We start from the raw sequence: 12,259 nt of genomic DNA on the forward strand, positions 1-12,259 counted from the left end.
GAACTGTATGCTTCAATAATGCTGACATTGACTTTGAATTACTGTACTTTCCCTGAAAGTAAATCAGTGTTGCTTTTAGGTTGGTGCAGCATGATAGAGATGAACTTCAAAGACGCATTTGAATCCTTTGAAAGGCTTAAAAATGAATCCAGGTGGTCCCAGTGCTACTATGCTTATTTAACAGCAGGTGAGTATATCCAGGGTGTTAGGTAAATGATAAGTCAGTGATGTGGTAAGGTTTTGGCACTGTTTTCTTTTGGGAAACTTGCTGGTGCACGTAGCACCTTCCACACTGCCTGCTGCACATGCAGCTTTGTGCCAGGCTTGACTGGGACGATGGTGTTTGTTTCCGTAATGAACACTTGCATGCTCATACGTGTGCCTGCCTGTCTGTACATCCCTCTCCATGTAGATAGAATTATTACCACTTGACAAGCTTGGTGGTATTACTTATTTTAATGGATATAAAAAGTAGTACTGACTTTTTAATGAATGCAGAGGGTACCTGGGGGAGTTGAGATTACCAGATTGGCCAAATCCTCGATCTACATAACTTTCTGGAGGTGAACGTGTGGGTTTTTCTCTGTGACCATATGATATCTAATCTTAATTTTTCCAGTTTCATATCCCAGTAGTGTTAATGTATTTTTGTTTCTGTATTTTTACAGTGTGTCAAGGAGCCACCGGTGATGTCAATGGTGCTCAGAATGTGTTCAAGGAAGTTCAGAAGCTTTTCAAAAGAAAAAACAATCAGATTGAGCAATTTTCAGTGAAAAAGGTTAGTTTTTGCATAGGCTGACTTGTTTTGGTACAGTGATGACAGTTCAGTTCTTAGTTCAGTATTTTCTTTAGCAGGATGTATCTTTTTTTCTGCTGTGCTGCTTCTGTAGAATTTGTGGGAAGGAATAGGGTGGGAAAAGAATAGTGTCATTTGAAGGACCTAACAAAGAAAATGTGAATTAGCTATTCACTCTACAACTAAAGTAATTATTAAAGATAAAAATACATGATGCTGTAGTTGCTTTGGTAATTTTCCTTCTAGCTTTGCCTTTCTTACTCCTTTCTATCTTGTCTTGTTTGTGGAAGCCTTAAGTTGTTTTTGTGAGCTAGGAGTTGTCTAGGAAATAGCTCTCAGCTGATGATCTTGCAGATGGTACTGTCTCAGCATCCAGTCAGTGTGTATTGGGGCTGTGAAATACAATAAAACTCAATCAGGCAGCATACAAGGAGGTTTTAATTTTGATCAATATGTAAGCCCTTAAATTAGTTAAAGTCTTTGTTTTTTAATCTTAAAATCTTTAGGCTAAGTTACCACTGACTTTATTTTCATAAAATTGTTGTGTGACTTTATAAAACAGTTAAAATTAGTGTTTGTGATACATTGTTTGTGAATATCATGTTCCCTCTAAAAGAACAAATGATGGATCTCCCTTCCTTCTTTCTCCCACTTTGCAGGCAGATAGATTTAGGAAACAAATGCCAACCAAAGAGCTCTGTGTCCTGGCATCCATTGAAGTGTTATACTTATGGAAAGCCCTTCCAAACTGTTCCCTCTCGAACTTACAGCATATGAGTCAAGGTATATATGGCTCTTTGATTTATTTATTTGCATTTTAAAACGAGATGTATGATTTTATGCTGTGTGCAGTAGCTAATTGCAGTAGCATGAAAATTTTAACTTGTGTGCATATGTCATAGAAAAATACAGGTAACAAAAGGATAATGACCCATTACAATTCAGCCTAAATGCTAAATGTTTTTAGGAGAAGTTGTAACTGCCTGCTGCATAAACTTTTTGTGAATCATTGTTTAAAATGAAACAGTAGTTACTGTATAGTTACTGTTCCAAGTCACTAAGCAAAATTTAAACCCAGCAACAAAATAGAAAAAAAAAAACCTACCTATTAATTCCTGCATGTCAGTTTTCTTCTAAGACGAAATACATTGCTTGTGAGGTTATGTATGACATGATAGGTATTCTGTTTGTTCTGGGACCTTCTTAGTGGTGAGTAGTTGCCTCTTCCATAGTCTCCAGCTCACTTTGGGTGTCTGTGAAGCTTATGGTAGCAGTGTGTGTCATGAAGTGCTCAGTGCTTCTCACTCTATCCAGCAATCACTCTTGTTTGCATTCTGCAAACAGTTCCAAGCTGGTTGAAGAGAAGCTCAGCATGACCTGGCAGTGTGCATGGGCAGCCCATTGACTGCATCCTGGGCTGCATTGAAAGGAGTGTGGCCAGCAGGTCCAGGAGGGTGATTCTGCCCCTCTGCTCTGGTGAGATCCCACCTGGACTGCTGTGTCCAAGTCTGGGGTGCTTGGCACTGGAAAGACATGGGCTTGTTGGAGTGGGTCCAGAGGAGGGACACACAGATTATCAGAGGACTGGAGTACCTCTCCTATGAGGACAGGCAGAGAGAAGAGAAGCCTTCAGGCTTAGGTTCTTAGAGTACCTTTAGTACTTAAAAGAGGACCTGCAAGGGAGGGATATTTTACAAGGGCGAGGAGTGACAGGACAAGGGAAAATGGCTTTAAATGGAAGGAAGGTGGATTTAGATTAGATATTAAGAAGAAATTACTGTGAGGGTGGTGAGGCACTGGAGCAGGCTGCCCAGGGAAGCTGTGCATGTCCCATCCCTGTGAGTGTTCCAGGACAAGCTGGACCAGGCTCTGAGGAACCTGGTCTAGTGAAAGGTGTCCCTGCCTATTGGCAGGGGGCTGGAACGAGATGGTGTTTAAGATCCCAAACTATTCTAAAATCCTCTGATTATTACTTGCTCATTTAGAAAATAAAACAAAAATTGCCTGCCATTAGGTACTTCTTTTTTTCTTTTTCTATAATTATTAAATTTTGGGGATTGTACACAATTTTCATATTAAGCTAGAAAACTCCAGTCTTGAAGTCAAGAGTCAGGACTAATAACGGTGCTTGATCCAGTTTTAATTTGAGATAACTTGTCCATTTAAATTGCGTGATGGCAGTGGGTTATAATCAGATTCCTAGTTTTCTAGTCACAAAGGTAATGCTAGGCTTTAAAATCAGATTTACTTACATCAAAATAAATTTGAGGGTTCTTTTTGGCTGTCATTTCCCTTCCGAGCAGTCAGCTTTAGAGGGTGCAATGAGTTTGTGTTCTCTTCCACACACTCAGAGGCAGTGTAGGTCTCCCTTGCATAAGCTTCCAGTCAGTGGTTCACATTTTAATGTGAAATAGCAGTATAGGTTCAAATTCAGAGATATGCTGCTTTAAGTTTGGCACTGACAAATATATCTGCATTAGCCATCCCTGGTTGAAGGTTTTCTGTGCAGGGAGTGTTATTTCTTCACCTTACGTGTATTTCAAAACCATGAATAATAGGAGAGGTTTTTTTCTGCATTTATTTCTTCTTGTCATGAACAAGATTGTAATTTGTTGGGGTGGATTTCCAGGCTTTTCCTCAAGGCTAGAACTTGACTTAAAGGAATTAATTTGTATCCAGTTGCATCTCTGTAAGTAAAACGCCAAGTAACTTGAGTCTTGTAATCCACAAGAGAGCTGACAATCCAAATACTTCATGAAGCCTCCTTATAGTTATCCATAGATGACTTCTTTGGGTTGTGGATTATCTGTGTTGTGAATGCAGAGCTGTTTAAAATCTGGCAGGGTTTGTGCTGTGAGGCCAAATGTTTAAGGAGCTGCACTGCTCCAGACACAGCAGTTATGGGATGAAAAGCCCTGTACTCTCTCCTTCCTGGAGGTGCTGGTGTGGGCAAGTGCAAGTGGCTCTTCATGGACCTTGCCTTGATTTAGCAGAGCTGGCACTAATAAGCTTGATAAAAATGGAGTCCGATTCATTTAGAAAGGGCTCCATACGTTGTGATTCAGTTTTTCCTGGAAACAGAGCACTACTCAGCTGAGGCACAGTCTGTCCCCAGATTGTGAACCAGCTAAGGTCTGGCAAATTAACCTCATTCTTCCATCATCACTGAGAATTGCGATGCCAAAACACCCTAGTCTGGGTTCTTAAGTCCAGTACAAATTTTTGTGCGTCTGTCACTCGGCTTCAGTTCAGAAAAAATCAGGTTTGTCTGAATTGTTTGCCCTGTGCTCCTTCTAACCTGGACTGTATTTTTTTTTCAAGATGTGGGACAAACCAGTCCTGTAACACCAGAAGGAGGTGATTGTTTCTTAACTTTGCCTTTAAGTGAATATTTCAAAGACCAGTAGAGATCAGTCCTCCTCTTGTGAGAGGAACACACCAACTACCTTTGACTTCAACCCATTCATTGCTGTTAGGAATTGCTCTCATGAGTGATGGATTTCTTGATGAAGTTCATACAGAATGGGTTGCATTTAAAAGAAAATAACTTACTTGACTTTCTGTTAATGTTACTACTAGCATTTCCCTTTTCTGGTAAAATTTAAATATCAGACTAAAAGACAGTGTAAATCACAGTTCTTGTCTAAGAAAGTATTTCAATTCACCTTGTTTACTGGAATCTTTTAATTAAGCTTGTCATGATGTGGATGATTCATCGGCTGCTGGTTTGAGGAATTTACTTCTTGGTGCCATACACAAATGTTTAGGAAATTCTGAAGATGCTATTCAGGTAAGTAGTTAAATGGTAATTTCCACCATTATTCCTATTTTATAAACTACTTTTTTTAAAAAAGTGAGTACTTTTGAGTAAGAGTGTTAAGCAAGTCATTAATTTTTCATTGATTGTTCTGGTTTGTGAATTCTAGCAGAGTTTCTTTTAGAATCTTCTGATTTAACATGTCTTCATTATATTCTGTGCTGTGAAAGTAATTGGCTTTGTTGAATAAAAGTGGCAGTTAAAGTAGATTGTAGTAACAAGAGTTAAGGGGAAGCTGGGAAGAATAAGAGAAAATTTCTTTCTCTGCTAGATATACTTTGTCCACCACAGAAAATGAATTTTATTTTTTTTTTAAGTATCTTGGAGATTTTGAAAAGCACAGGTTTGCTGCTTCTTCTCTGGACATGTTAGAGAGAGAGGTTTGATTATTACCACATACCAAAGAATAATTTTGCCACCAGTCCAGCTCTTGATCTATAGGTACAACTCTCCTTTTTCTTCCCCAAAATAGAATGCTGTTCATATAAGCAGTAAGATGCGGGCTTTAAACCCTCCCTCCCCCTGCCCCATTTCTCTCAAACATACCTTAAATAATCTGGGTACTTCATCTTTGATGTCACAGTTTCTTCATAGAGCTAATATTTTTTTCAATATGAAGTTGGAAAACTCTTGAATCAGTCACAATAATACTTGGTAAAGTCCAGACTAATTGTTTTATCTTGATACAGTAGTGTTGGTAAAAACCTCTAGGAATCTATACAATTGTAAATTTTTAATGTATTCTCATGTTAGCTTTGGCTGATTTCTACAGCTGAAAGTTGAATGGTGCTTCTGCATTGTTTGGAAGTAACAACCAGTCAGTTTTAATGTACCTCTGCAGTCTTTGGTTTCTTTTTTTCCTTTCATTTTTACAGTACTTTCAGCGAGCTGCTAAAGATGAACTCTGCCGTCAAAGCAACTTGTACGTCCAGCCATATGCTTGCTATGAACTTGGCTGTATCCTGTTAGACAATCCAGAGGTAATAGCACGACCTATTTTTAAACTTAACAAAAGTAGTGGAAGGAGTCAACATACCACTATGCAAAGAATGAAACAAAGTTTGTACGTGGCTGTGCATATTAAGTTTTAAAAATTTGTTTTATACCTACCATAAAAAAATTTACAACTTTGTGAGGGAACTGGCTTCAGTCCAAGAAATGGAATACGTTTTAGGTCACAATGTCTTAGTTTTTCAGTACTGAGAGTGTTCCTGCTGCTGGTAGCAACAAAGGCTTTGCCAGAATGCCCTGATTAGACAGGGATTTCTTGTCTGTAGGTGGTATTTAGTGTGGTAGATGCCTGGGGTCCTTTTCTTACCTATTTAATATCCTGTTGGATGCCATTCAAAGTTCACCTGTACTTATCCTCTCCAAACAGAATTTGATGCCTTCCTAAAATAGCAAGTGGGTTTTTTTTAGTCATTTAAATTCCATTAAAGTGTTTGTGTGGGCATTTTGACTTCCACCGTGACTAATGAGGGTTTTGTTGTTCAGGATGAGGAAGAAAATTATCCACCTGGCTTTCAGATTGTCCAAATGGCTTGGCTGACTGTGCATTTAATTATTCAGGTTTTTGCACATACCCTACCTCAGAGAATATTAAACAAGAGCAACTTGTGCAGCACTCTTGGTGCTATTTCCCTCCTCAAATGTGCAACCCCAGTCCTTGGAGTTTATGCCACCTTGTGTTGATAATCAAATAGCAGGTATGGGGGGGAAGTGGTTACAGGGTAGTCACTTGAACACCTCCTTCACTGTATGTAATATATGAAGTAGTTGGGCTGATAGTATCTCATATTCTTAAGATTCTGATTTTGGTGTTGTCAGGTTTAGTTAGCTGAGTTGAGCCTTCCCCTTAAAGGGGAAAAGAGAGGAAAATCTTCCAATTAAACCAATTACCATGACAAAGGATAAATAGAAATTGCTTTTAAAACTAATTTTATTTTTGAAAACCCTACTGCCCTAAGACTTAGTCCTGGGCCTTGAAGCCTGGAAGGAAAATCTGAGTCCTGTAATGTTCTTTCTGCCTTTCTTTCCACGTTCATATTTAAATTTGATCATGTCAAGTGTCTCTAAAAAAAGCCCCAAAATGTGGTGAGTAGTGAAGGTATGTTAAGATTTGAAGAATGTGAGAGCAGTCCTTCCTTCCTCTTGCTTTACATGCCGTGTGTGCACACAGTAACTGAATGTGCCTCATGTAGTGTTTGAGGCTGAACAAGCCTCGGCTGGAGGAGCTGTGGTAGTAGCGTTTAGCATATGAAGGATGTGGAGGTAACTCCCTCTCGTGGCACTCAGAAAATGAGGAGGTAAATGATGCTTTACTTCAATAAAGTGGGATGGGGTAGGGGAAAGCAAGAGGTAGAACTAGAGGTGAGTGAATCCCATTTATACAAAATTTCATTTAGTAGCTGGGGTGTCATGCTAGAGCTCCATAATGGTTAAGACAGAGAAGGGAATAGGATTTCATCATTTCTGTAATTTTTCCTTTTCTGTAGAAGACTAGAAATACACAATAGTGCTTCTCCTGAGTGCCTCATTAGTATTTCAAGTTTCCTAATTTGAGAGATTTTTGTCCGTTCAGCACCTTTTCCAAAGGTAGAGATGCTACTCCAGTCTCACCAGCTCATTTACTTAAAGTATTTTCTGTTAACATTTGTGATATGTTTCCAATGCAATGTTTGTCTTTTTGTAGACTGTGCCAAGAGGCAAAACCTTACTGCTCCAAGCCAAGGTAAAAACTAAGGCATTTTCTAATTTAACTGTCTGAGATGAATGGGCATTTGGGAGGTTGTGTTTTCAGGGTTTTGGGGCAGGGGGAGTGGGTGTTAAGTGGTGGTGTCCCTCACCTCTATTCTACAACTCCTGTCATGTAGATGTGCATCAATATGCATGATACATATTCATGTGTGCTCCATAGATAATGTGCCACTGGGTCAGCCATCACACAGAGCCCACATCACTGACAGCTCCTGCAGTGTTAGAACCTTGATAAGTTTTTCAATCAAGATTTGGCTACAAAAATTTTGAAAATTACAATTCTCTATTTCTTGTCTGTTCCAACTGGTCCCTGCCTTGGGCCTGTTGGGATTTTCTGGAGCTTAGGATTAGTAATACCTTTCAGGTGTTTTTTAACTATATGGGCTCCAATCTGCTCTCTTTACCAACTTGGAATTTCACTAATAATTCCTTTGCTGTGGGTAATGTGGGGATATTGCAACATGCAATCACCAGTTCACTTCTTTTCTTTGGACTCTTTTGTAACATGATTTTTTTTTAAGCATTAATAGCAAAATTATCTTCATATCCTGAAGTGAAGGAGGCTAATAGGTATATGTTTGAGGGTTTTTTTCCTTGTTTTCTTTCCCCCCCAGGAGGAATTTTCTGGCTATGACTTTGAGAACAGATTGCACGTCCGCATACATGCAGCCTTAGCCTCTCTAAGGGAAGTGGTTCCACAGTGACTGACAGGAAGGCTTGCTATCCTTTCCCACAGTTCCTGCACTTTAGGATGAAGCAGAAGAAAGAGCTGTTGGGAAGTCCAGCTTTTCTTCTGAAAACCACTTGTGCCAGAGACACTTTCCTAGTATGGTCAGAGTTGGTATGGCTAAGTAAAAACATTACAATTTTAACTAAAGTAAATCAACCAGGAAGAAGGTTAAGTGACCTTGTGTTTTTAACTCTTCATTTTTTATTTTGTTCAAACCAAACTGAACACAATTACTTGTAACTCTGTGGGTGAGCCTAAATAAGCACATGATTTACTTCAACAACATTGGCAAGGTTGATTTTTACCTTTTAAAACAGATCTATGTCCAAAATTTACCAGGAGGAGCACTTTTGGTTTGATTAGAATAATGCAATATAAGTAATTGGTGTAAGTGTTGAAGTTGGAAATGGTCAGAATACTCCTTTTTCTCCAAGTATTAGCCAGTACACAGGAGGAGGAGGAGAACTGTTCAGCCACAAAAAGCAGATCTTACTGGAGTTTAGTGGCTTATGCCAGATACCTGTTATGATGGTGAATTTTAACCCTCTCACCCCCTTTTATTCTTTATCCCTTCCCTCCCAACCCAGGTCATTTTTGTGATATCAGAGATGTCAATATTTGGGTTCTTTGCTTCTGGTACATTCCAGACAAATACTTTGACATGCAGCTACTGTTTGGGCAGTTCTTATTTCAACTCCTATATTCTGAATATCATGTTAAAATTTTACATGTTTTTCACTCAAGCTGCTGGATCCTTATAGCAGTGACCTTTAAAAGGTATTTAAAAAACCTGCAACCAAACAAAATGCCAGCCCACAAATCTGCTTTGGTAGTTACACCAACATTACAATATCTTCAATCTCTGTATAGTATTTCAAGCCTGTGGTGTTAAGTTATTGAAATACCTCAGAGAGCCTAAAACTTTTGCCATGACCATATAATTTTTAATACTTGGCCATCAGTGTGCTTATCTGTAGCTTTTTTTTTTAAACTTTTGTCTGTAATGTGTAGTATTTCCTTACGTTTTACATTCAGCTAATGTTATAATCTAGGAAGGTAAATATTTTTTTAAAAGAAGCTTATGAATGGAAATCTGACCATAAAGTTAGTTGAATTATGTTACTTTACAAAGCTAAGAAAACTGGATATCCTTGGAAATAGTTATCCAAAAGCCTTATCTTTACTTTGGTCAGGTTGCCTTAAACAGTTCCTTAGCTTAAGCTTTTTTTTGTTTTGTTTCTTCTTACCTTTTTGTAGAGCATGTTGCCAAAGTTCTAGACTTCTCCCACACCTAACCTTCATTGATTTGCTTTTGAGGTTATATCTAAAGCAAGACTGATATGGAGGAGGGAAGTAATGTCCTGTTTGGTAGGCCAAATGAACTGGTTGAGACACTTTTATTTCTCTCTAGAAAGACACAGTTCTGCTATGAAAGGCATTCCTAGAGCAGTTTAACACTTCTGTTGCAGTTCCTGAAGGAGTGGAGGAACTCTTTAAAAAAGCAGTTTTATTTTTCTATGATCTAGGTGTGTTACAGGTAGTAGACTGGGGTTTTTTTATTCCACTTTGACAGTAATACTGAGTCATAAATGAGTGTTCAACCTTATTTGGTCAATCTAAGTAAGTATTGACTAGAAAATGTTATATTGTATATAGTGGCTGCTTAGAGTTCAAATAATTATTTTAAAAATGGGTTTTAATGTACTTGAAATCTTATTTTGTCCTATCTGACTTCTAATGTTTTGCAATCAGACAGTCTGTTCTGGGTAAATAGCTGGGAATGGTGCAGCTACTGGCAGAATTCTTTTTAAATACACTCCTTAAATATGATGTGAGACTTGGCTGTTCAGGACACAAAGCACCTGCATGCGATTTGTGTTGGGATATTTAGAGTCTGCATACTTGGAGGTAGCTAGAAAATTGTAGTAAATTTACTAAAAGGCCTGTTCTCACCAGGCTAGGAGTGGGTATAGAAAGACACTATATGTTCATGTAACAGTTCAATAACTCTGTGCAAAGTGCTTTCCTGTGGGCTTAGCAAATCATCACAACTGTATGTTTCTGTATTAATTATTTTTTTCCTCCCCTCTCCTCATAGGAGACCCTCCTACACTGTATATGGCAAAATTATTTTTATGTTAGATTGTGCCTGTGATGAGAAAAAAATTAATGGTCTTTTGTGTAAACTAGTAAGTTTTTATACTGTGGAACTCGGAGGCATGGTCTAATAGCAATAATGGAATATGCATCTTGCTAATTAATATATTAAGGCCATCTTTACTGGGACAGGTATTTTTTGTTGATGTTGATGCAGTTTTTATCTCAGTAGGACTCATTTCAAATAAATACCTAGAATTTTTAGATGTCACAAGGTGGCATATTTATTGTGATGTACTGTAAATGTTGTTAATTTACAGAACTTGCACTTTTATATTTCTGAGTAAAATTAAAAGAAATGTGGACATGAATTTTGTTCCTTTGCTTCTTGAGATTGACTTCTAATTGGTGGCCTCCTGAACAAGGTGTTACCAAGTAACCTTGGGAAAACTTCTGGGATGTTAAATGACTCTGTAACAAAGTTCTCTAGTCAGCAATTACCTCCAGCCTTTGTTCTTCCAGTATAATTACAGCCTCCTGGAGTAGCAAGTGAGTTACATGTCATGTTGAGATGAGCTATAGAGTGAACGAATTTTAAGGTACATTTTTAAGATATCAAATTCACTTGTTCTTCATTGAAGAAAAAGAACCACATACAGTTGTATTTGTTGCATTTATACACCTTTGAAAATTGTTTATAATTTACTCTAAAGCAAGCACTTTAATTTCTTCTCTGACTTTGAATGCTTGTTTCATATTCTAGTTATGCTTTATTTCTAAATAAAATTCCCCAAATGCTGTACTGAATTGCTTTTCAGTTTGCAACAATGTGATTGTCTTTCCAGACATTGATTGTACTTGTGTTTAAGAACTACTGTGTACCTGCTAAGTCTGAACAGGAGCAGGTGTTATGTTGGTGTAGGGCTGATCAAACCTTGCAGTGTGGTGAAAGCAGAGTAGCCTGTACAGCACTCAACTGCCCTTTGCAGCAATCATTTTGAAACACCAACAGTGTTGTTGCAGGAAGCACTTCCATTAGAAGTTATGCAATCCCAAACAAGTTAAATTTAGGAGTAATAGACTTGTTCAAGTCACAAAAGTGTGCCATTGTTAGGAGATGGTGAAAAGTGTTCCTGCTCACCTGGCCTCTTCCCCACCCATTTCCTACCACACAGAAATTCAGCCTGAGGCAGCTTTTCCAGAATTAAATGCTGAACTGTTTCTATTTCTGATCACTTTTTTGATGTGTGCTTGGACCCCACAGCTGGACCCACCACAGGTTACCAGGGTAGGTGCATATTAACTGCACATTTCTTCCTTGCTTCTGCTCAGAACCCCTTTGCACAAATGCCCAAGATCTTCACAATGTACCGAACCCCTGTGTTTTAACTTCCAGTGAGACTCAGCCATGGGGAGTTCATAAGCAGTTTCTTACTGTTATCCCTAATTTTTCCATTGCTGGTTTTTCCAAAATGCTGCTTATCTTTTGATGTGATCTATTCCATGATGGTGTTCAGTCAAGTATAAGCTCAGCAGGACTGGCTGTTGGTCAGTGTTCTTCAGGTATTTCTGGCAAGCTGTGCTTACCTAGAGGAGATGCCCAGATGGGCAGAGGGGAAGAGGTTAAAAGGAAAAAAATGACTTGTTTGAGTTGAAGATTTGAGAAGAAAGGGAGAAAGATTATCAGAATTTGCTAAGCAAAATAATTTTTGTAATAAAGACCACCCAGTCTTTCAGTAAAAGCAGTATGTTTACTGTATTGAGAAAAAGATAATTGAACTGGTGGGACATAGACGTCATCTCAGTTAATGAATGACCTCATCCCTTTTCTGGTAGAAAAATAAGGCTTATCTGGGACCTTGATTTGCTGAACTTCTGCCCAAGCTCTTAGATTTCAGCACTGTCTGGGAGCTGTTACTTCTGCAAAGGGAAGAAGGTGGTAGGACAAGGCAGCTGGGCAGGCTGCTCATGGGCTGACTGGCCCTTCTCTATGCACCCAAAGGGGTGATGTGTGTTAGTAAAGTACTTGATACCTTGCTCTTGATGGCATCCAAAACCAGCA

At 38.6% G+C, this 12,259-nt stretch overlaps 1 protein-coding gene across 1 annotated transcript in view; it reads left to right on the forward strand.

Annotated features, from left to right (window-relative positions):
- TTC39C (tetratricopeptide repeat domain 39C) overlaps positions 1-10,568 on the forward strand; it is a 37,692-nt gene extending 27,124 nt beyond the window's left edge. The window contains exons 8-14 of the mRNA XM_014871313.2: positions 80-187; positions 669-778; positions 1,456-1,579; positions 4,489-4,586; positions 5,489-5,593; positions 7,306-7,344; positions 7,985-10,568. Coding sequence (XP_014726799.1) covers positions 80-187; positions 669-778; positions 1,456-1,579; positions 4,489-4,586; positions 5,489-5,593; positions 7,306-7,344; positions 7,985-8,074 — 674 coding nt within the window. The 3' untranslated portion in view covers positions 8,075-10,568. The remainder of the gene's footprint in view (positions 1-79; positions 188-668; positions 779-1,455; positions 1,580-4,488; positions 4,587-5,488; positions 5,594-7,305; positions 7,345-7,984) is intronic.
- The last annotated feature ends 1,691 nt before the right edge of the window (positions 10,569-12,259 follow it).

Source organism: Sturnus vulgaris, chromosome 1 (genome assembly GCF_052056855.1).
Source record: "Sturnus vulgaris isolate bStuVul1 chromosome 1, bStuVul1.hap1, whole genome shotgun sequence".
Classification (NCBI taxonomy): domain Eukaryota; kingdom Metazoa; phylum Chordata; class Aves; order Passeriformes; family Sturnidae; genus Sturnus; species Sturnus vulgaris.